At 44.7% G+C, this 23356-nt stretch overlaps 1 protein-coding gene across 50 annotated transcripts in view; it reads right to left on the bottom strand.

Moving 5' to 3' along the window:
- Positions 1-268: 268 nt before the first annotated feature.
- TENM3 (teneurin transmembrane protein 3) overlaps positions 269-23356 on the bottom strand; it is a 2581468-nt gene continuing 2558380 nt past the window's right edge. For all 50 annotated transcript variants that reach the window (XM_085000902.1, XM_021076354.2, XM_085000908.1 and 47 more), the window contains 6 exons: positions 22522-22697; positions 20456-20691; positions 12777-13073; positions 7876-9487; positions 3943-4073; positions 269-1858 (listed from right to left, as the gene is read on the bottom strand). In XM_085000902.1, the coding sequence (XP_084857028.1) occupies positions 1103-1858; positions 3943-4073; positions 7876-9487; positions 12777-13073; positions 20456-20691; positions 22522-22697 (3208 nt within the window). In that variant the 3' untranslated portion in view covers positions 269-1102. The remainder of the gene's footprint in view (positions 1859-3942; positions 4074-7875; positions 9488-12776; positions 13074-20455; positions 20692-22521; positions 22698-23356) is intronic.

Genomic DNA, 23356 nt, shown 5'->3' with positions numbered 1-23356 from the left:
GTTAATAATGGTTGAGGACACTGGCCTGATGAAAAAGAGAAGGAAGAGAAAGGAGAAGTTCTCTGATTAGCCACCCACGTAGGATTGCACTGTCCTATCCATCTAGTGATAGAAAGTTGCACATTTTTTCAACCTAATACAAAAATATTAACACTTCTGGACATTATAGGCATAAGTCGTTATATCTCTACAATATAATAATTTATACTGTACAGCTATAACAGATAACAAAAGGTGCAATCCTTTTAAAAAAATCACACAGTTCACATGTTTTTATCGTTTTATTTTTTAAGTATAAACTTTTTAAACACTTTACATAAATTAACTCCTCTGAGACTAATATTTGATGTACAGTAAATTGTAATTCATATAAAAATCCATAAACAACTTGTCTCACATAATTTACAAAAAAATCAGGGTTTCCTTTGCTTATCAGTGACAAGGATTCTATTTGCCAGTTTTTCCCCCCAAGGCAAACCACGTTAGCATTGTAAAATCCGTTATGAAATCCCCGCTGTGGCAGAAGTCACTTGCGCCAATGTCCTTTTACAAAGCAGCACAGGGAAAACAATTGGGTTGTCTAGAAACAGTAACTTTGCCCCACATTTTAAAATTAACAGAGATATATACCACATCCTATGCAGAGAGACTACTTCTTGTAAGCAAAGGTCGAAATTCGGTAATATTTGGAAACACTGAATGCATTTCTACCTTCGTTAAACACAGTGCCTCAAAGAACAGCCGGCCCAGAGCCAATATTTGGGCCTTCTTTCCTTTCTTGAATGATCTGTTTTCCTTGTAATACTTTCAGTCCGACTGAGTGCAGCGATATGCATATGTAAACATATTCTTTAAAGCCGATCACCTTTAAGGTCATTCAGAAGAAAATTTCTCATCTTTTTTTTGGGGGGGGGGTTGTTTTTTAATTGCAGTCTGGTACTCCCGGAAGGCTCTTCGGTGCCGGAGAGTCCCCCTCGGATTGTGCTACAGGCAGATCTGAGCAGAGGTGGGGCTGGGGCTGGAGAGGCAGGCGGCGCCCCGCCGGCCCGGCCCCCGCGGGGGGTGGCCGCGCGCGTGCGCGTCCCTGCCGCCGGCCCGGGGGTTACCTCTTCCCGATCTCGCTCTGGCGGAGGAACTGGATGTTGTTGGCGCTGTCGGCCAGCTCCGGGTACTGCTCCACCGAGAGTACGTAGTACCCATCGTAGCCCTGCACCTTGCCGGCGCTCAGGAGCTGCCGCTTCTCACCCTCCGTCCAGAGGCGCGCGCCCTCCTCGCCGTCGCGCACGCGCTGTTGTTCGCGCGCCCAGGCCCGCGCGAGCGCGCGCTGCCGCGCCTGCTCCAGGATGCGCGCCTTCTCCTCGTCCAGCGTCATGCCATAGCGCACGTGCAGCGCCAGGGCGCCGAACTGCATCTCCACGTCGGCGAACCTGCGAGTCCTGCCGTTGACCACGGTGGTGGACTGCGACACGGTCACGTTGATGCCGTTCTCCAGCGCCTTGCGGCCGCTTGTCAAGCGCAGCGTGCCCAGGTCGCTCTCGGGCGTGCTGGTCTTGATGAAGTAGTGCGTGTCCTTGCCTTCGATGGTGAAGTGCAGGTTCTCTAGGTAGAAGGCGTTGTTGAGCACGGCTGCCACCTTGATGCAGTCCTCGTTCGCGATGTTGAGCACGTTGGTCTGCACGCGGCCCTGGCTCACGGCCAGCATGACGCCCTTGCCGATCAGCGACTTGACTGTGGCGAACCACAGCCAGGACGGCGCTCCGCTGCCCCTGCGTCTGCTCACCTGCACTTCGGCCATCTTCCCCAGGGACAGGAAGGCCTTGGCCTGCCTCGCCACTTGCTGCTGGACTCCGAAAATGGGCTGCAGAGTGAAACAGGGGACGGTTTAGAGAACAGCCTAGTTCGTCTGTACTGGGAGCCAGATTTCCTGGTGGTGCTCCCGCTCCAGGCAGAAGAAAAGGGGGGTGCAGGGAACTGGGGTGGAGCTCTCTGAGGGGCTGATTAAAACCTCAGTTGGTTCTTTAAAGATAAAAAGGCTTAAAAACCCTTGTGGGGAGGAATGCACTCAAGATCCCCTCCCCTCGAGTTAATCCCAGTGTGTTTTGAAAGGTAAAAAAGCGGTAACTCCATCATGTCTTATATTTGTCAAGAGCATTAGTTTATAATGTGGTCAAAATATTCATGTTGTTGCCTTTTCTCCTTCAGTTTCTACATGCTCTTTCCCCATGCTCACCTTTTTTGGGGAACCAACTTAACAAATTTGTCCATCCCAGCAGCATTCTCCTTGGGAGGCTGGGAAGAGAGCAGCAGAACACAGAGAAAGGAAGTTTGGAAAGACTAGGGGTGCCTGGGGCTGAATCACCGCGTCCCACTTTGTATGCTTTGAACGCCGCGTGCTGTAATTTCGGTAAACTCTGTACCCTCTCCTGGTGAACAGAGTGTGCAGCTGATTTTGGACACTATAACTGACGGACTGAAATGGGCCAGGATGAAGGCACAGTGGGACAGCTGGCAACCAGGGTTTATTACTTTAGGAAAACATTTGTTTTTTGCAGACTTAGGGACAGTGGGCCTTGTACATTGGCAAGGGTTTTAACTTGGGGGCATGGCAACTCAGCCATCTCTTATACTACCAGATGTTTGTCTGGCCAGTGTTCTTCCAAATGGAAACATGTGTTTCATTTGCAGCGGTGAAAGACACATTTGTTTTTCTGCTCTTCCCACATCCTAGATGTCTTTGCCGGGATTCCCTAAGCTGTCCTTATGGTGTGCTTCTCTTGACAGAGAACCTGAACCATATTTAAAAGGCTGTCTAGGAAAAAAGTTGGCAAGTCCACTTGTACAGTAAGACTTAAGTGTTTTCAGACATGTTGGAAAGTCATCGGCAATTAGGACATGCTCCAAGGCATTAGGAAACTTCAGTATGTCTTCATGGTACTTGATCAGTGTAGATATATTTGCAATTAGAAACGTTCAAATGGCTCCCAGACCCTGGAATGGGTTTTGCTTTTAGATGGAAAAGTGACTTCTGAAAAAGGAATTGCTTTTATGTTAAGTATGAAACATGCACCATAAAGCAGAGGTTTTGGCATTGTGTATAACTCTGTGTGTGTGTTTTAGCCAGGATAGCCTTTTTTCTTTGTGTTCACTGAAATTGTAGGAAATTGCTCAAGGGGGGGGGAAATTAATCTTTCTAAGAAACTCTGTGCCCTCTTCTTATCATCATGGGGTAAACCAATTTCTTAATCTTTAATTATTCTTGCTTTAAGCTAGAAATTCTGGTGTTTTGTTGTTGCATTCCTTGCTGATCTCTGAATGGTGGGAATTAAGAGTGCCATTTCCTGAAATGGCAGCTCTGACTTTGCAATTTTCCATTCTTTATCCTTTCATTTCTCAGAACAGTTCCAGGCCCTCCTGATCCATTATTTTCAGGAAAATTCTATAAACATCTAGTGGTAGGTGGCTCCTTACCAGAGGCCATTTTATTTTTATTTTTAGTCTTTTCCCTTGCAACACAGTTAAACTGTGAAAGAAGTGGAACTTTGTGGCGTTTGTGAGCTGCTACTCTGTAACACGAACCCCCTGCCCTCCTGTTTATGGTATCTTTGCCTTAAGGTCCCAAGTGCTTATAAATGTGCTTTCCTGGGGTGATGTCTAGAAACCCTGCCCTCAAAAATAAGCTTCTGCATTTTATTACATTTTGATGTCTTTCTCTGTTTTTATTAGCACCACTAAAACCAGATTTAAGTCCGTTTCTCAGGCCCAAGGTTTGCTGAACAGATAACCAGAGGGAAGTGGTGGTCTATTTCCCGAAAGAATAAAAAAAGAAAAATTTAAAACTGCCTTTGGTACAATTTTCACCCTGAGAGTCTGCTTAGACATGAGAAAATAAGGCACAAGTGAGCCCATTAGCACCTTTTCATAGTTTTGCCATTTGTCCCTTACCGGTACGTCATCCCACTGCTGACTCTTCACAAGTTCGTAGGAAGGCTCCGTTAAGTCGAATTTGGGGACAGGGAAGCCAGGGATAGCATTGTGCAGGTGGAAGCCAAATGTCACCAGCCAGCTGTTAACATCTAGGAAAAGAATGCTCAGAATGAAAGGCCTCAGAGTTTACGTTGTGCACTCCTAGATTTAAAACTAGCTTAAGACCCCACATTCACAAACAAAATAACCTGAACGAGAGCACAGGTTTGCCTTGGCCCTACAATTCAGAACCCACTCTCTCTTTTCAGACATGGAGACAATAACTTCCATAGCAGAAGAAGTGAGGCAAAGGCTATAGACAATGCAGGGTAATAGAGACGCAGTTAGATAGATGGAGACACTCTCACAGGTGCAAGGTTGTATTCTGTGCTAGTAATACTGGTTAAAAAAAAAAAAAGGTGAATAACAAAGCCCAGCAGCATGAAAGAGATACAGTTGTTGAAAACAAATGGAATTTGTAGTTTGTAAAGGCTAGTCTTAAACAGAAGTTGTGTGTTACTAGCTTTCAAAAGTGACCGCCCAAGGACACACCGACCACCACCTCCCATTTTCTATTAATAAAAACTTGGAATTAGAGAGTATGAAAATCAACAGTTGATTCTTAATCAAAGATGAATGCTGAAAGCTGGCCAAGCCGGCCAAGGGCACAGAAGTTCTGATTACCATCAGTTCTGACTTCAAAGGCTCACTGTGCACAGGTGGAGATGGACTTTTGGGGGAGAGAAGCTGGAAACCTTTAAGATGGTATTTTAAAATATTGCCATGTGACTCCAAAAGCCATTAAGCTGAGAATAAGGCTTTTATTCTATTCTGGAGGTTATAATGTTACAGAACTACTCAGCAGGCTTGCAGCTTTATGAGTACAGTTGGGTGTAGATTATTTTATATATTAAGCACATTGCTGGAAAATTTGAAATTGCATTTCACCTAATATATTTTATGCTGCTCCATCTCTCTTTTGATGTTTTTCAGAAAATGCTGCTGTGGCATTCCCTGCCGTCCACGTTGCTAGGAGAGGATGAATTCAGGAGCTGTGGGCTTTCCAGCCTTTCAGCCAGCCACTGTCAACACGGCTTAAATAACCAGTGGTAAACGGCTTGTCACAATGATGGAAGGCCACTTGTTCCCTATTTCCTTCTCCAGGGCACATATTCTCACCTCGCCAGGCTGGCAGTTCCTTTGTACAGGTGTCATATAGGCTATAAACCCAGCGGTGTTCTCCTTCTTTTAAATGGAGGGCTGGTGGTGGTGGTGGAGAGAGAAAACCCGAGATCATGTCGGACAGAAAATGATACTGTGGGTGTGGGTGTGTAAGGGTATGGCAGGGCTTATGTTTGGGAAAAAATTTTGCTTGAATGGTGGACAGCTAGGGGCAGAGGTACTCCTACTGTGAATGACATCTGTGAAGCAGTGAAAAATCAGAGGATGTTTACGTGTTGAAAATGACTGCTCAAATAAATAGTGGGATGTGAATGCAAATGGGCCCTGAAAAACCTGGAGCATCCCAGAAGGGTGTTGCTGAGTCAGGATGCCGAGAGAAGGGAGTTGGAGCTGGTTTCGCATGGAAGAGAGTTATGAAAAGCTTGAGGCAGTCTGGGAAAGCAGGAGGCAGATGTGAAATGAACAGGGGGTCAGCATTTGGAGAGCTGTCCTGAGAGGTGAGAAAAGAGACACCACTGTGTGCCTCGAATACAGAGCAAGAAAAGAGACAGCTGGAAGGAGGCTATCACACAAGCCCAAACCAAACCAAACACACAGAGGACAAAACGGAATAGCCTTCCTCTCGGCAACATGAACATAGTAAAGCGGTTAATGGTAGCAATGTAACTCGGGAGTGGAAGGTGGGAACGGAAGGCTTCAGAGTCCCTGGGGTCGAGGATGGGGGACGATCTAAGCTCACTAAAGGGAACCCGAGGACACTGTGTGTGGGGGGATTGTGTGAACTCGTTGTGGCTACTATGGAAAACAGGACAGAGGTTCCTCACAAAACTAAGGATAGAACCACCACACGACCCAGAAATCCCTCTACTGGATATTTATCCCCAAATTACAAAAACATGAATTCAAAAAGATTATGCACACCATTGCAGCAGCATTTGCAATTACCAAGATATAGAAACAACCTAAGTGCAATCATTCATCAACAGATGAGTGGATAAAGAATATACACACACAATGGAATATGAGCCACAGAAAGGACGAAATCTTGCTACTTGTGACAATATGGATGGACCTTGAAGGTATTATGCTAACTGAAATAAGTCAGATAGAGAAAGACAAATACCATATGATTTCACTCATATGTTATAAAAAAGCAGAATAAATGACCAAACCAAACATGCGGATATAGAGAATAGTGGTTACCAGAGAGGAAGTTGGGGGTGAGGGTACAAAGTGGGTAAAGAGAATCAACTGCACAGCAGTGGATGGAAAATAAATTTTTGGTAGTGTGCATGCTGTCATGTATATAGAAGTAGAAATACAATGCTGCCCATATGAAACATTATAAAGCAGTGTTACCTCAATAACAAGCAAGCTAGTTAAAAGGAACTAGAGTTGTACTTGCATATATGTTTTTTTTCACATACAGTGGTTCTGCAGTGGCAGAAGTGTGACTTATTGGTTTTTTTTTTTTTTTGTCTTTTTTAGGGCCGCACCTGCAGCATATGGAGGCTCCCAGGCTAGGGGTCGAATCAGAGCTGGAGCTGGAGCTGCCTGCCTACACCACAGCCGTAGCAACTCGGGATCCTAGTGGTGTCTGCGACCTACACCACAGCTCACGGCAATGCCAGATCCTTAACCCACTGAGCAAGGCCAGGGATCTAACCTGTATCCTCATGGATACTAGTCAGCTTTGTCAACCACTGAGCCATGATGAGAACTCTGTTTTACTTTTTTATTTTTATTTTTTCTTTTCTGGCCACACTGCACCATATGGAAGTTCCCAGGCCAGGGACAGAATCTGAGCTGCAGCTGTAGCAACACTGGACCCTTAACCTACTGTGTCAGGATAGGGGATCGAACCAGCCCCTCCACAGAGACAAGCCAGATCAGCCAGATCATTAACTTACTGCACCACAGTGGGAACTCAGGGACTCAGTGTTTTAAATTAGATCTTGCACTGCACTTGCAAAGATCTTAAATCTATACCTTAAAATCTGCTGTATTAGCAGAAAAATTAGTGTCTCTTAGCAATGCCATGGTATGAGAACACTGCCCTAACTGTCGATGAAGACAGCAGTATAAGAGGACAGAACCGAGCAAAGAAACAGGGGCCACAGGCTAAGCAACTGAAGGGAGAACCTGTCCCATCATTGCCTGAGGTGATGGTGGTGGAGAGGGGGGTTGAACACCTCCCAGGGCTGAGAAGCTGAGTCACTTGGTGCCATGTTCCTCACCGACTCCTCCATTAGAACGTGACACATGACATCGCAAATAAGTAAGGCAGTTCCTATGTAAAGCATGCCATTGTACTATCATAAAGTAGGCATTGCTACTACCCCCATTTTATTTTTAAGGACACAGACTCAGAAAGTCACGTGATTTGTCCGTAAATCCACACGACCTGTCATAGAGGAGCTGGGACTGGAACTCCAAGCAGGGGACTCGAAATCCACCATGTTTTCTGCACCCCCCAAGTCACTTCCCTTCCTTGAGTGACCAGATTCCATGTTATTTCAGAGAACTGCGGTCTCGGACACTGGCAGGCAGAACAGGAAGTTAACCATGTCTCAGTTTCCCTTTGTGGTTTCTCCTTGGTTCCAGTTAAAAGGTGAGGTGTTTGAAATTTTAAGAGGACAGGGTAAAGGCAACCACCGGCAGTTATTTCATGTATTAATCTAACAGTAAAAAACAATTCGGTACTTGGAAAGGAGAAACACTTGGGCTTACCTGTGATGTAGTCTTTCACATCATGGATTTTGCTTGCAGGGTTGTTATTCCTGAACATGTACAGGTTAAAAGGAGCTGGGTCCTTCCCAATTCTTTTCCAGATCTCTATGTCAGGTGTGGTCCACCGTCCGGCCAAAATGTCATAATCCCTTTCTCCAAAGTGGATTAATTTTGTGAGTGGGTCATACAAGCCACCATGAAAGCCAATTACTAGCTGAAAATCAATATTGGAGTCGAAATAGATTTCACCGTACGCAGTGTACTGAATCTGTTTGAGCATGAGCCCGTTGCTACTGAAAACAGCCAGCGGTGTCCCAGTGTTATCTGAGGCGATGTAGAATTCATCCCCGCTGCTGATTTCCATGGCAAAGAGATGTCCTTGGAGGTCATAGTAGAGGGAGGTGATCTCTGAACTGGAATGGTTGTAGACGTGTGTGATCCTGGTGGGATACGTCAGGTCAGCATAAAAAAACTGCAGGTGCTGTCCTAGGCTGGTCTTACTCGACACACGCCTTCCCAGGCCATCGTAACGATAGATCACCGTCCAGCCGCTGCCTTTACTGTAAACTCGGGTCAGAAGCCCCTTGGAGCTGTACTCAAAGATCTCGGTGCCTCGTTGACGCAGGAAGCCATCTTCATCCAGCCGATACTGCACGTCACCCAGTCGAGTGATTCTGTCCCGCAGGTCATAGCGAAGGGGTGTCAGGCGCGCACTGTTACTGGGGTTCAGTAAATGGAGGTTGCCGTTCAGATCGTAGTTGTAACGCCACATGATCTTCTCATTTAGATAAACTGTCTGGAGCTGTCCGTCAACATCGTACTCATAAGCATACTTGGTGGTGTTGGCGAAGGGCCCTATCTTAATCTCTCTCTTGGTCACCCGACCCATGTTATCATACTGAATGGTAATCCAGTACATGAGTGACCTGAATATCTCATACTGAATTTCCTTGATGCGGCCGTGAGCATCAAAGTGCTTGGTGTAAGTCATCACCGCTGTGGAGATGATCTGATTAATATCATAATAGATAACCCCAAATTTCCCAAACTGCTCGACTTTTCCAGAAATGTCATCAAACTGATAGAGGTCAATGGGCAGTGGCGTTTCGTTGATGACACCCTGCATGCTGGTCACCCGAAAACTGTTGTCATAGCTGTAGTCGAACCTCGCGTTCACCATGCCATCCTCACTGAAGCGGAAGATCTGTCTGTCAATCAAGGGCCCAATCTGCCTGTATCTAATGGTGCAAATAAAGCCATCACTCTGGAGGTTTACTGTTTTAAGGACTCCCGCTGTCTCATCGTAGGTAAAACTAACCCTCGTGCTATCGTATAAAATTTCTGAGAGCCTGGTTTGCCTTCTGTACTTGAACAAGACCCTGCGGCTGGTCCCCAGGAAAGCTGTCTGCAGAAGCAGCCCTTCCTCGTTGTAGTCCGTGATGATGGAGGCGTTGCTTTCCGGGGGGTTGTATATGTTGCGGTAGTAGCCGATGGAGCGGATGGTCTGCATAGTGTGGCGTGCCACGCTGGGCATGGTGATGGCAGACAGCCGGTCCCACATGTCATATTCGAAGATGTACTGCCGCTGGCTATGGAGCAGAAGGACCATGGACTGCAAAGAGGGGACATACTGTTATGCGATATTTGTGGATGGGGCAGGGGGTGGGTAAGCAAAAGCAGATTTAGTGACCACAAATACGCAAAAACATTCCGCCGGAGAAAATGATTTTCATTTTAATTGAGTTTTCCTTGACCTTCCATGTTGTTAATGATTTCCTGCCTAATTTGCCAGGATGCTTAATTGTGAGGAGTTCTGCAATTAGTGGCTCAAGATTCATAATGTGCTACTTGTCAGGACCGTACCATTTTTTTTCCCCAGCCATTCACAGCCAAGCAGCAGACTGTCAATGGATTTGGAGAAGTCGTAATACAGGCACGAGCAGAGCTGCTTCAAAAGACTGTATTTCAAGGGGAAAACAGCATATGGGAAGTGCGGTCCTAGCCATAATTAGCAATTATTTAGTAAGGTGGCTTTCCCCCCTCATTTGATTGAAGAGCCACTCAAATCATGTTTTCATTTCCAGTGCATTTGGGGGAGGAGCAAAGCATTCAAAATATTATTTTATTAAGAAGAGACATAGGATTAGCCCAACATGGATCCTGTGTACATAAAGTGTCAACATCAACAAACACTGCTCGAGCAATCACTCAGTGAAAGATGGCTGTAAATGCCCCTATCAGGAATATGAATCCAGATATGGCTTTTTGGGGGATTTGTTTGCAATTTCTTACATGGCATCTGTAATGACAAGGAAATCTGCATTTTGAAATTTCCTTTTGTAAGAAATCAAATCTGAGTTGAACCTCACATGCTGTAAGAATGGTTGCTGAGTCATGGACTGCTTTGGGGCTAAATTATGAGGTGAATAACTGTATAAATACATATAAGCTCTGCTTATTTTGCAAGTAATTGCAGAAAGACAAGAAAATCATTTATTAGGTCAATGTGAGAGAAGGTCAACCCGGAGGCTGGTCAGGTAAAGCTCTATGGTAACACAGAGTGTGGGCAGTCCTTTCTTCTGAGGAAGCTCCTTCTAAACCTGTTGGACCAAATGGAATGATGGCCAAACTGAGAGGATGGTTAGATTATGATGGACCCACTCCCACCCTCCCCGCCAGACTTGCTCTTTGCTTTTGACATAGAAACACATAACCCTTTGTCCAAGCCTCATTCTTCTTCTGTTTACTGTCCACCATTTCCAAAAGCAGCCTCTCTGACTCTGGCTTCTCCGGTCACATCTAGGGGCAGTTTTTTGTATGCCGGCTGTGTGGTACACGTCTTGAGACTTGTTCCTAATAGTCTGATTTCTTCCAAGGAAGGCTTGGACAAATGCTGAATTAATAGGAATCACTACCCACTTTTACATTCATTTAAAATTGTATCTGATGGTAGGTAGTAAATATTACTTGCTTTGTTTTGCCATGACTATGTTCTGGCTTAGGGTGCCTACCCTGGTGAGGAATTGGAAACAGTTTAGGTGGTTTTTAGGGACTTGGGAGAGATGATGAGAAAGCACTTGCTGGCTTTCCTGATCCCCGATGCTACCTGAAGGTGCCCTCAAGTTGTCACTTTGTGACAGTGCCTCTTATCAATGATATGCCCCCAGGCTCCCTGTAAAGATTTTCTCATCACATCTCAGGCACCACTTTCAATGTGGGGGGTCTGGGAATTTATATTTGTCACTCTTCTCTGTAATGGACTTCATTTAAGTTGGGAAGTGTTCCAAAATGAAGGTGTGACCACTCCCAGTTTCCTCAGGCAGGAGCTGTCTCAGCTGTGTTAGGTTGGAGGGTGCAATATTCTGGGGTGGGGGTGTAAGTGCCAGGATTTGCTCCCAGGAAGGCCCGTGTGGAGGGGGCTTCCTCTGTGGTCTCTCAGCTCAAATAACTAAGCTTAGAGTGTGATGACTAGTCATGAATGGAAACTGTCATCTAAGAGGCCTCCCCTCTGGTCTGAGGGGCAAGTCTCCTCTAAGGAGAGCAGGGAAGTGGGTTTGTAAGAGGAGCATTGGGCAAGGAAGAGGAGTGTTCCAGAGGTAGGGGGCTGCCGAGGGGAGGTGATCCCTGATCCCAGGACTGGCCTTCACGAAGAGGAGAAGTCCGAACAGGTGGGACTCATCTAGAATGAGACAAGTGACGTGCATGGGGAAGCATCGCTGGTGGGGAGTGAGACTGGGCCAGGGAGTTTCTGGAGGAGAGAGTTATACTGTGTCATCGAACAAGGAGGGAGGCAGTGCATGCAGGGAACTGAGTTTGGGTCTTAGCAGCTGGGTGGCTGGGGGTGGAGGGGACGTGCTGAGGTGTGAGGGGCGTCAGAACTCAAAACCAAGGCGAGTGAGATCTTCCTCGAATATGCTCTTTGGCGGATTCTTCAGAAAGGAATCACAGGGAGGTGGTCCTTTCCTTTCCTCTCTTGTTATTCTACTTTCATGCCCTCTTGACAGCAGTCACAATCCCAAACCTCCCATCTACGACCCAGCATGCTACACCCATGTAACTTTAAGTCATTTTTGGTACTGTGCATAGGTTATGAAGGATGGGTTCCCTTTATTTTTGTTTCAAATATAAAAAATTGTTTGAAATCCAAAAAAAAAAATTGTTTAATTTTTAGTTTTTTCAAGTAGAGTTGATTTACCATGTTGTGTTAATTTCTGCTGTACAGCAGGGTGAATCAGTACATAAATATACCTTCTTTTTCATATTCTTTTCCATTATGGTTTATCACAGGATAGTAAATACAGTTCCCTGTGCTATACAGTAGGACCTTTGTTGTTTATCCATTCTATATATTCTGGGTTTCCTCTGCGAATTCCAAACTTACATGCAGAAGAAAAGGGAGATGCTACAGGGGACCAGAAACATGGCTTTCTAAAACACAGCCCCCTCTGGTTAATAATGCATCAATAGGACCTACCTGCTTCTTTCTGTTATGTCCAAACGCAGCAACACAAAACCGACAGCTTTAACTGTGCAAACTTAAGGCTCTTTCTCAAATGAAAGTGCTCGCACAGAGATGATTTACAAATGACATGAACACTCAAGGTGCAATTTGTGAATGTGGTTGACTTATGAGCTTGGCAGGGGGACCGTGTTGTTGCTTGTTTGTTTACAGCACAAATCACTTAAAAGGGTCTCAGACAGTAGAGCTTAACTAAGGAGAAACACCTTGGCTAATGCAGAGATTCATCACTGCCAGACCGATGGGACTTACAGGTGGACACCGAGAATACTAACCAGAGCTCAAACATGTGCCCCTGCCCCGCCCCCGCCACGCTCTGGAGTGATTCCTGGAAAACACCAACCATTGCTGCCCTGTGCTCATCCTCTATGTTCAGGCATACCTTTTCCAAGTACGTGTAACTCCACGTTTTACCGTCAGCAAAAACCCTGGAAACGATTCTCCCCTGCCCATCATAATCTACTTTCTCGCTCGTAGTTCCTCGCTGGATGCTGGCAATTTGACCCGTGGACGAGTAGGTGACATTGACGGCCATCAGTTTGCTGCTGGGCAGCCAGAGGGTTGGATGCCCTGACGTGTCGTAAGCGATCCTCAGCAGAAATTTACGGTGGTCATCATAGATCTTTTCTGTCTTTGTTGTTCGATCAAAGTCAACTGAAAGGAGGTTTCTGCCATTAACCTGTTACAGCACAAACAAGATGATAAAATAAATCACGCTGTTCCAATACTGGCCCCTTATTACTCTTCAGGGTCCCCGCTATTGTTTAAACACCATTTATGATGATTGATTCTCTTTGTCAGTAAATTAATTTAGCAACTTCTTGGGTACAAGTGCAAGGCAGTAGATTAACTGCTCTTTTAAAAGGTTTCATTAAGCAGAAAGACAGCCTGGCATTTGTTCAAAACCTTTTCAATTAAATTTTGTAAACTTAAGCCACTGATAAGAAAAATGCCGAAATGTATTTGCTTTAAAGTTTGCTCAGAAGATACGAAGGTAGTAAACACAACCTCTTGGCAAATTACTCAAAGTCCCGCCCCCCCCCCCCCAGACACTGGGAAATAATTGCTTACTAGATTAATCATGGCTACATTAAATAAAACGGTGGTAAATGTGATTCCAGCCCTTTGAAGAGCAGTTAAGTAGAAGCTGGAACCCACATTACTGTAAATTATTAATTAGTTTAAATAGCAGGAGGTTACAAACATGATCATTGCTTTTGGCCAAGTGCTGAAATGTCGCCATTTTTTGGTATGCCTTTTTCTTTGATCACATCTGGTTAACTGGCAAGGACCTCAGATCTTTCACTCCCACATCTCCACGGTCTGACCACTGTGCTTCCTTTACAAATCTAGCACCGTGTTGTTGTCATAGGATCTCTGTGTGGCTCTGCCCCACGCGCAGCATCTCTGCCTACATCTGGCTGTTACCGTCTGTGGTTCAGGGCACTTGTTACTGCAGTGGACGTGTGGCCTTGGTTAAATTCTGCAGTTTCTGCAGACCAAGCCAATCCATTCTTTGATTTTTTTTTTACTTCATCTTTGTGGGAATGGTGGCTTGTCCATACCAAAATGGGCCTTAACTGTTTGGATTGTTAAAAGGTTTTTTTTTTCTTTCCTGGAGCCGAACCTGTTCTGGGCTAGGGGACCAATCGGAGCCGCAGCTGCCAGGCTGCACCACAGCCACAGCAACACGGGATCTGAGCCTCATCTGTGACCTACATCATAGCTGGTGGCAATGCTGGATCCTTAAGCCACTGAGTGGGGCCGGGGATCCAACCCGCATCCTCATGGATACTAGTTGGGTTTGTTATCATTGAGCCACAATGTGAATCTCTTCCAGTGATTTTATAGATTCTGACCAGCCAGGTGAAGGCTTTCTGGGCTTCCACCTTCCCAAGTGGAAATGTCCGCAGATTAGTTGCCTGGCGTTCTGTCTGAATTTTGTGAGTCTTGACCAAATTCAGGTCTGCAGAATGCCTCGTGTACCATGGAAAGAAGCTACTAGCTAATGTTACAGATATATATTTTAAAAGTCTGGCAGAATCCAGCACTTGCGCTTCTATTTGCACAACATGTGTGATGCCTTAAGAAGAGGCTTTACATAACTTAAATGGTTTCCTGGGGCACTTGTGTTTCTCACATTGTGATTGAAAGAGGAAAAAAAACCCCAAACCCCTAGAGCGTTTAGGTTTGCCCTCCTCCTTTTTCCTTCTTCAGGTTATTCCAGGCCACGAACAGCTGAGCAAGACTGCCATGTAGTTTCCCTGGCCTGTGCGGCCCACAGCCTTGCCCCATCTGTTCTGTTTTACTTGTATTCATTTTAATTTGTATCTCAATTCTTTATTGCCATCCTTAGCCCTCCTTTATTCTCCTCTGGGTGGAGAATACAAACTCTGGACTATAGATCTGGTATGACTGTTCAGTGACTGCAGGGAGAAGGGCCAAAAGGCAGGTCTACCCCACCCCCTGCCTTTGCACCACCTGCACTTCCCTGCTGGGATCCCGAGTTATTTCTCTGGTTGGTGACCACGGCAACACAGCACCACCGAAGCGTCCAGGTGACTGTCAAACGCTGCGATGGTGTGAGCTGCCACACCAAGCGTGTCATTCTGTGGAAACCTCTAGAAACACCAAAGAGACCAAACATCTGGACAGCAGTTAAAATTTCTTTTTGTATCCAGACAAATGCCTTTCTTGTGTCCTCCAACTGAAGAAATGAGGAAAAAATTAGAATGCGGCTGTGTTTTTCTCCACATTCCCCTCATCAGCCAAGGTTTTAATCATTCTTAATGAGTCCAGGCAGGGACCACTTTTATACACTATGTAACATTTCAGAAGATACTAAGAGATCTTTTTTTTTTTTTTTTCTGTCCCTCTCAAACATGCCCGAACATTCTCCTTTGGGTGTTCCAGACAAGGTGCCAAGGGCAAGGGACATTTCTGTCTGGGACATAGTCCTGCTTAGGTATGTATACCTGTATGAAATCATGGCAATTCTTTAACTTTTCTTTTTGTACAATTATAAAGGACCAGCATTCTTCTGTGCCCCAGTGGCCTTTTAATAAGTACTTTTAATATATTAAAAAAGTCAAGCTAAATTGAGCAGTTCACCCCAGATGAAAAACCTTCTATCAGATGGTTATTAGACCTCCAGCTACATCAAAATAAACCCAAATGTTGCATCTGGATAAGAGATCACCATGAATCCCTTCATGATATACAGCATTTCCTGTAAGTAAGCAAGCATGAAAAATCACCATTTCCAAAGACCATGTCCTGTGTGACTGCAATTAATTAAAACATCCCTTTGATACTGGGACAGGGCTGGTTATTCTCCCTCTGGAATGCTTGAAAAACTGAGGCATAAAGAGGTGAAACGATGCCTTTGTGTTTGACGACATAACGCACAAGTGGGGAGTTCCCGTCATGGTGCAGCAGAAACGGAACCCAACTAAGAACCATGAGGCTGTGGGTTTGATCTCTGGCCTCGCTCAGTGGGTTAAGGATCCGGCGTTGCTGTGAGCTGTGCTGTTGTAGGTGGCAGACGAGGCTCGGATCTGGCGTTGCTGTGGCTGTGGTGCAAGCCAGCAGCTATAGTTCCTATTAGACCCCTAGCCTGGGAACCTCCATATGCCGCGAGTGCAGACCTAAAAAAAAAAATAATAATAATAAAAAAATAAAGCACAAATATTCACATATTTGGAATCTCAGAGACATCTCTCAGGCTCCCCGTTGTCCCTGTTAGAACATCTACTGTCTGTAGCTGGTTTTATGTCCCTCCACATGGCAGCGCATGCTAACTGCTGTCTCTTCCCACTCCAGGCCAAGGCACTCAGATTAAAGTGACACACAGGACATCACAGCAAGGTCACTGGCATAATAAGAACTGAAATATATCATCATATTTACGTATGCCGTGAAACACATTTTTGGCTTTCATGCGTTGAGAATTTCTTTTTCAAATAATCCGGTAAATGTTTTCTTTTAAGTATCAGAATTCTGGACAAGTTTAGATGAATTTTATCATTAGAATGCCATACCATTTTTTAGGGTCTGATTGAAGGCTGGTTCCAAAGTTCAACACTGAAAAAAATTAGGAATATTTACCAAATATCATAAGACAAAGACAAGCAACTATTATGCGTGTCTTTTTAAAAAAACATGGCTACAGGAGTTCCCTTTGTGGCTTAGCAGTTAACAAACCTGACTAGGATCCATGAGGACTTAGGTTCCATCCCTGGCCTCGATCAGTGGGTTAAGGATCTTGTGCTGCCTGGAGCTGCGATGTAGGTCACAGACGCAGCTTGGATCCTGAGCTGCTGTGGCTATGGTGTAGGCCGGCAGCTGCAGCTCAGATTCAACCCCTAGCCTGGGAACCTCCATGTGCCGCAAGTGCAGCACTAAAAAGCAAACAAAACCAAAAATACATGTAGCTACAGAGGTTCCCACTGTGGACAGCATCATTGTCTCTGTAGCATCAAAGGTTTGATCCCCAGCCCAGGAACTTCTATATGCTGTGGGTGCAGCTGAAAAGGAAAAAAAAAAGCAGCTACAAAGAAATAATAAGTTAAGGAACTGTTTAATCTTTTCTTTCTTTCTTTTTTTTTGCCTTATTTAGGGCCACACCTGGGCATATGGAAGTTCCCAGGCTAGGGGTCGAATTGGAGCTGTAGCTGACGGCCTACACCACAGTCACAGCAACTAGGGATCCGAGCTATGTCTGTGACCTACACCACAGCTCATGGCAATGCCAGATCCTTAGCCCACTGAGTGAGGCCAGGGATCGAACCCATGTCCTCATGGATGCTAGTCGGGTTCGTTAACCACTGAGCCAGAATGGGAACTCCAGAAGTGTTTAATCTACATCCTCTTTTTCTACCAGCTTTACCATGATTTCATTTGGTGGTTATTCCTATGTATCCAACTCCCTTTCCCTAAAGGCACTGTTTCACAGAAAATGTTTGTCCTGTTGCTAGTTTCTTGTATAATTTTTCCTTTTTTAGTTCTTGCCTTTTTTTTTTTTTTTTTTTTTTTTTTTTTGCTTTTCAGCCACTCTACCTGGTGTTATATCTATTACATCCATGTGATCTATTTAGTCTAGCGTTAGGTTTGTTTCCTGCAGTCAAATGTTTGCAGCATGTGCTATTCCCACAGGTCCTCTGTTAGAAAGATCTAGAGGCCATGAAATAATCCATATCCTGGCCTGTCATCATTCTTTCATTTACTGAATAAATATTTGAGTGCCCACCCTGTGTCAGGCCCCTAGCCAAATTTAGGCAAATAACTTAAAAATGAGAAGAACTTTCTGCTAGGAGGTAATGAAAGATGAGAGAGGAGACAGCCTCCGTTTCAGCAAAGGATGGAGTAAAAACACCCATCCTTTGGGGACTGATTCCGACTCTGATTCCTGATTCCCAGGCCCCAGCCTGGTGTCTGCACGTCTTCCTCCCCCTTCCTCCTCTGTTCCCTAATTTGGCAGCTTCCAGGTCCGGTCCTCAAACCAGATTTTCACACCCTCACTCTCTATCTAGACTTTCTCTCTTAGAATCCACAGAGGACTGAAATTAGCAGTCAGAGCTGGCACTTCCAATCTCATCTTGAAAATAAGAAACCCTCCCTTGTGATCCTGGCATCGTCTCTATGTGAGCAATCACACGATCAGCTGGAAATCTCCTTTCAGAGGGACAGAACAGGCCGTTTTAAATAGTATATTTTCTGAAATGGCTTGCCGATGCGTTGTGGTTCTGCTGTTTAGAAAGACACTGACACCCATGCCTGTCTGCTTTGGTCTTTTCCTTTCCAAAGGAGGTGTTTTTTCTTCATTTAGAATCAGGCTGAGAACCAGAGATTCAAAATCGGATTTTTCCTCTTTTCCTCTACTCGTCTTACTTCCTATTTATTCTAGAAAAGCAGTGTTAAAAAGGAAAAAAAGGATACCCTTAGACTAGTTTGCCTCAAAGAACAGTGGGCCACGTGTGATGTGGTCAGTTTCTGGGCAAAGCCTTTCTCATAATCTTTCCTCCTTTGCACCACTGTTTTCCTAACCAGTGAGTGAAACATTACTTTCCTGTTCCCCTGTTGGGTGGGTATAAAGGCCCACTGTGCACGTGGTTCAGATCCTCTGGGTTAGGGTGATGGAATATGCCATCACAACCTTGGTTTTCATAGGACTTTCACATTGTCTCATTTGATTCTGTAGTGATTGTGTGAAACACAAATTATATTTATCCATAATAAAGCTAGTCTACATCATGTCTCTGTCATAATGTTAGGATATTATCTAAATAGTATATTATTAATATAACATGGATAGCATCCTATGGATGAGGAAAATGAGCTTTATAGATGTTATGGTTTTCCCATAGGTTTATTATTAGTAAAACGTGGAGCTCATCTAGAAGCCGTATTTTCCCAATGTGCAGTGGCCCAAGGAAGTAGAGCCCAGGGGCAGGGGTCAGTGGCAGCAGCAGGCAGGCCTGTGGGCAGCTTGATTCCTTGGTTCAAGAGAAGACAAGGCTGGAGCTGGGGTTGACTCTGGCAAGGGACCAAGACCCTCTGAAAGGGATCCTGAAATGAGCCTGGATCTGTTTTTTTTTTTTCCCCAATCACTCTACTTTCCACCCTAATTTTGTTCTTCTTTCCTCTGCTGTCCTATTACTTTTAATTCTTGATTCTCATGGAATAACCTCACCCCAGTTCCTAACTGCCAGACTGATGATCCAGGGCCCTGGGGCTGGAGCATCCTGGCTACCATGGCTGGGACATGGGAGAAGTGGGAACAGACAGTGCTGGTTCCAAATGATCATGTATTTAGAGTCCCAACCCCTGCCTTGAAACAGAAGTGCAATTAGAACATAGCCTGTGGAGTTCCCATCGTGGCTCAGTGGTAATGAACCCAACTAGCATGAGGACACAGGTTAGACCCCTGGCCTCGCTCAGTGGGTTAAGGATCTGGCATTGCTGTGAGCTGTGGTGTAGGTCGTAGATGTGGCTCAGATCCTATGTTGCTGTGCAGCTCCCATTCGACCTCTACCCTGGGAACTTCCATATGCCTCGAGTGCAGCCATAAAAAGACCCCCCCCCCCCAAAAAAAGGAATATACCCTGTAAGTTGGACAGTTTGTCTTTGCCTTACTGATTCTTTTTACTTCATTCCTATTTCTTAGAATTAGCCAGAGACAATAGGTAGTAGCTGTTTCTGACCCTGAAGGATTGTCCTGGTAAACAACGCTGGCCTGTTATGATAATAATTTGACCATTTTTGGTGCTGAAAAAAAGAATGGTACACTCCATGTCATGTGTTCTAACACTGGTATTCTTCTATGCACCCAAACTGTACTTTAAAAATATTGGGGGAGTTTCCATTGTGGCTCAGCGGTAAGGAATTCAACTAGTATTCATGAGGATGTGGGTTTGATCCCTTGCCTTGCTCAGTGGGTTAAGGATCCAGCATTGCCGTGAGCTGCGGTGTAGTTCGCAGAATCAGCTTGGATCCTGAGTTGCTATGGCTGTGTCACAGGCTGAGAACTTTCCATATGCTTCAGATGCGGCTCCCAAAAGGGGAGAAGAATATTGGGAAGGCAAAGGAAGAATCCACCTCTCAATGGTCAGCCCATCTCTTTCAATATATATATTTATGACTCGGAATGCTTATATTTCAAACAATTCTGACCCATCCCTGTCCCTTTATGAGCCAGCCATCACTTCTGAGTGGGTGAAGGGACATAAGATTATTATAAGCATAAGATTGTTAACAAGCATAAGATTATTAAGGTAATACCAGCAAAGCAAGAATCAGTTGCTGTCTGGGCTATCTGGGATCATGCTACACGCAATATCCTAAACTCCTTGGAAAGAAATGACTTTTAATCAGAGCTACAGTGAGAAAACACTTTTCTCAAATAGCTGGCTTTTCCTCTATACGATCTGACAGCTGGATGGGAGGCTGTAACTCCTGCAGGAAGGGACGGTTACCCTGAGCATGAACAGGAGCTGTGTCCCACGCCTGCCCTCGTGGACAAGGAGGGCAGGTGGCTGTCACCTCCCTCTGATGCTGACTTACCCTGAGCTTCCGACCAAAGACGTTGACCTTGCCTTGGGCTTGCTCTTTTCGGAACCTCCATTCCACCAAATTCTGACCGTTTTCACCAGGAAGAGTCATATTTCTTTTGGCAACTGTCGGGTTAGCGGTGCCAGCCAGAACGTGCGGCTCTGTTTGGTAGTGCGAATCCAGACCACTGGCGTAGATTATTCGAAGGGAGCCATCATAACCAATCTGGTAGCTGTTTCTTAACTGATCTACAAACAAGAAGCAGAAAAAAAGAACTATATTTGTGGATTAAACACTTGACTGCTTGTGGGGTTAGAAGTGATGAATTTCTAAAACACTGACCAAACTCCATTTAAAAGGGAATAAAAAGTACCTAGTGATATCCTTTCAGAAAATAACAAAGCAACATTGATTTCTGGCATCTCATGTTGTAACAGGCTTGGCTGAATATTAAAGGCAAACTTTAGGGGAATTTAAAGTCCTTCTCAACTTTAATAGCTTTCTTTTTCTATTCTGCCTGATGAAATAAATAAAGGCTCAACCTCAAGAGAATGTACAGTAAATGTTTTGCGAAGAGCCAAGTATGTGCTCTTTCAGGAGGCTGGTGTGTCACCTCCAAGGTCTTAGAAGACACCCCTCCACATATCCATCTCTATATCCTTTCTTAAAGATCTTTCGAACGATTTAATATCTCTACCTTGTCTATCAAAGATATAATGTGCTATTTCTCCTTGAAATAGATTTTTTTAAAATGGAGTCATCTGGGAGTTCCCTGTGGCATAGTGGGTTAAGGATTTGGCGTTGTAACTGCAGCAGCTCAGGTTGCTGCTGCGGCAAGGGTTCGATCCCTAGCCTGGGAACTTCCATATGTTGCAGGAGTGGCCAAAAAAAGGGAGTCGTCTTTTTTTTTTTTCCTTTTTCTTTTTGCAGCCGCACCTGCAACATATGGAAGCTCCCAGGCTAGGGGTGGAAATGGAGCTGCAGTGGAGGCCTATGCCACAGCCCCTCTACACTGGATCCAAGCTGCATTTGCGACCTATACTGCAGCTTACAGCAACACCAGTTCCTTAACCCACTGAGAAAGACCGGGGATCGAATCTGCATCCTCATGGAGACAACATCAGGTCCTTAATGAGCCACAATGGGAACTCCAGGAGTCATCTTATATTTTGTAAAAATATTATAGGCTGTCGCCTCAATCTAAAAATTTTGAATATTATAAGACCATTTGGGGAAGAAAGGAATTCAAGCAATACTAATTTTAGATGACTATAGAGCTTACCTGAAAGAATTGGTTAAAAAAAATAAGTCAAAGAAGTTTAACTCAAATTTAGCAGCTAGTCTTAGGCTATGGCCTCATAATTGCAACTGCCATTGTAAACAGGCTTTTTCAAGATTAGGTCAAAAAGGAATGGTAGGCGATTCCATCATGGAGATAGTGGACATATAAGACTGAAGGAAAAAATAGAAAGTCCAGATATTACATAAATGGGTACTTGGAATTTGGTATAAAACCTCCAGTGATGGCATGAGATGCAGATTCAAATACTACATTACACACGGATCCAGGAAGTGCCCTGGCTCACACTACTGTCCTTCCACAGCAGTGACAATGACACACTTGGAAAACCGTAGACGATGGTGAAAAAAGGGCCTAATGATGCAGATGAAGACTGGGAATTACTGTTTCATTAAATGCGAATGAAGAAAGGCACTATTTCTAGGTTAATAGATTGTTTCAGAGATTATGTCATTTTAACTATGTACATAAACACCACATTCAGACATTAGACTAGTTCACTGGAGCTCCCTTGTGGCTCAGCAGGTTAAGGATCTTGCATTGCCACTGCAGCAGCTCAGTCACAGCTGTGATGTGGGTTCGATCCGGCCCAGCAACTTCTACGTGCTTTGGATGTGCTCCCCTGGCCCCTGAAATGGACTAGTTCATCAATATCTCTAGAGATTTATCGTTTCACGTTCTCTTTCCTGGTTCATCTTAGAAAACGGGAGTTGCCACATTCTACTCGGGGGCCAGTCGTGTTCTAAAAGCATCAGGTGAAAAGTGTTTTCGTGTTTACCTTGGACCATGGTGTAGAAGGAGTCAATGGAAGACAGGTTGGAAGTGATGCTGACATCTTCTTCTCGGCTGGAGGACTCAATGTCCACCGTGATAGCCTTGTCCATGTCTCCGTGAAGGTTTGTGACCACGCCAGTTGGAAAGGTCACATTGGTCAGACGCCCCTCACTGTCATAGCTGAAGAAAAGAGGCATCGGCGTTAGGGAGGGAACCCGCAGGAGCTTCTTGGAGGAGAGTGCGCGGTCAACGTTAGCTGCGCAAATGTGGGGGAGTATTTGTCTTTGTGCATGAGCTGTGCAGCGTGAGGACTTCAAACATGCTTTGAAGTAATCAAAAGCCTGTTTAACATAGAAAAGCCTCACCGGTGAGAGCAAGAGTAAACAGAACAGCTCTCCACCTCGGCATACGAGCCTTTGAAGTGTGACCAAAATCCTCCCGCACATCTAATTTGCTGTTTCAAAGGGAACATGTTTGCTGATATTAAATTTCTTAGTATTTCTCCATATTTGCTACAAAGCAGATTTAATTCACTGCTGTATCAGTTCTCAAAGTTTTGCGAATTTCTGCCCTCTGTGGTAGTGGACTTACGAAAAGAAGTGACTTTGTTAGGCCACATGTATACGTACATATATGTCTTTGCATATGTAAAGATATTCTTTTAGTATCTTGAGACATCTTCCACAAATTAATATAGCAAAGCCTTTTAAAGACTTTATTTCTCAGGAACTGACATACTTCATAACTGTAAATTGGGACTTAACTGCTGGCAGGGGTGGTGAAATCTAATCTTGTCTATACTGATGTAGGGATGGTAATATTTTGAAGGATGATTTATT

This window comes from Sus scrofa, chromosome 15 (assembly GCF_054392235.1).
Source record: "Sus scrofa isolate SSC_HxYL_T2T_F1_AM1 chromosome 15, Sscrofa_HxYL_maternal_Yorkshire_Landrace_v2.0, whole genome shotgun sequence".
NCBI lineage: Eukaryota > Metazoa > Chordata > Mammalia > Artiodactyla > Suidae > Sus > Sus scrofa.
The sequence above is the reverse complement of the archived record's forward strand: the minus strand, read 5'-3'. Positions and strand labels throughout refer to the sequence as shown.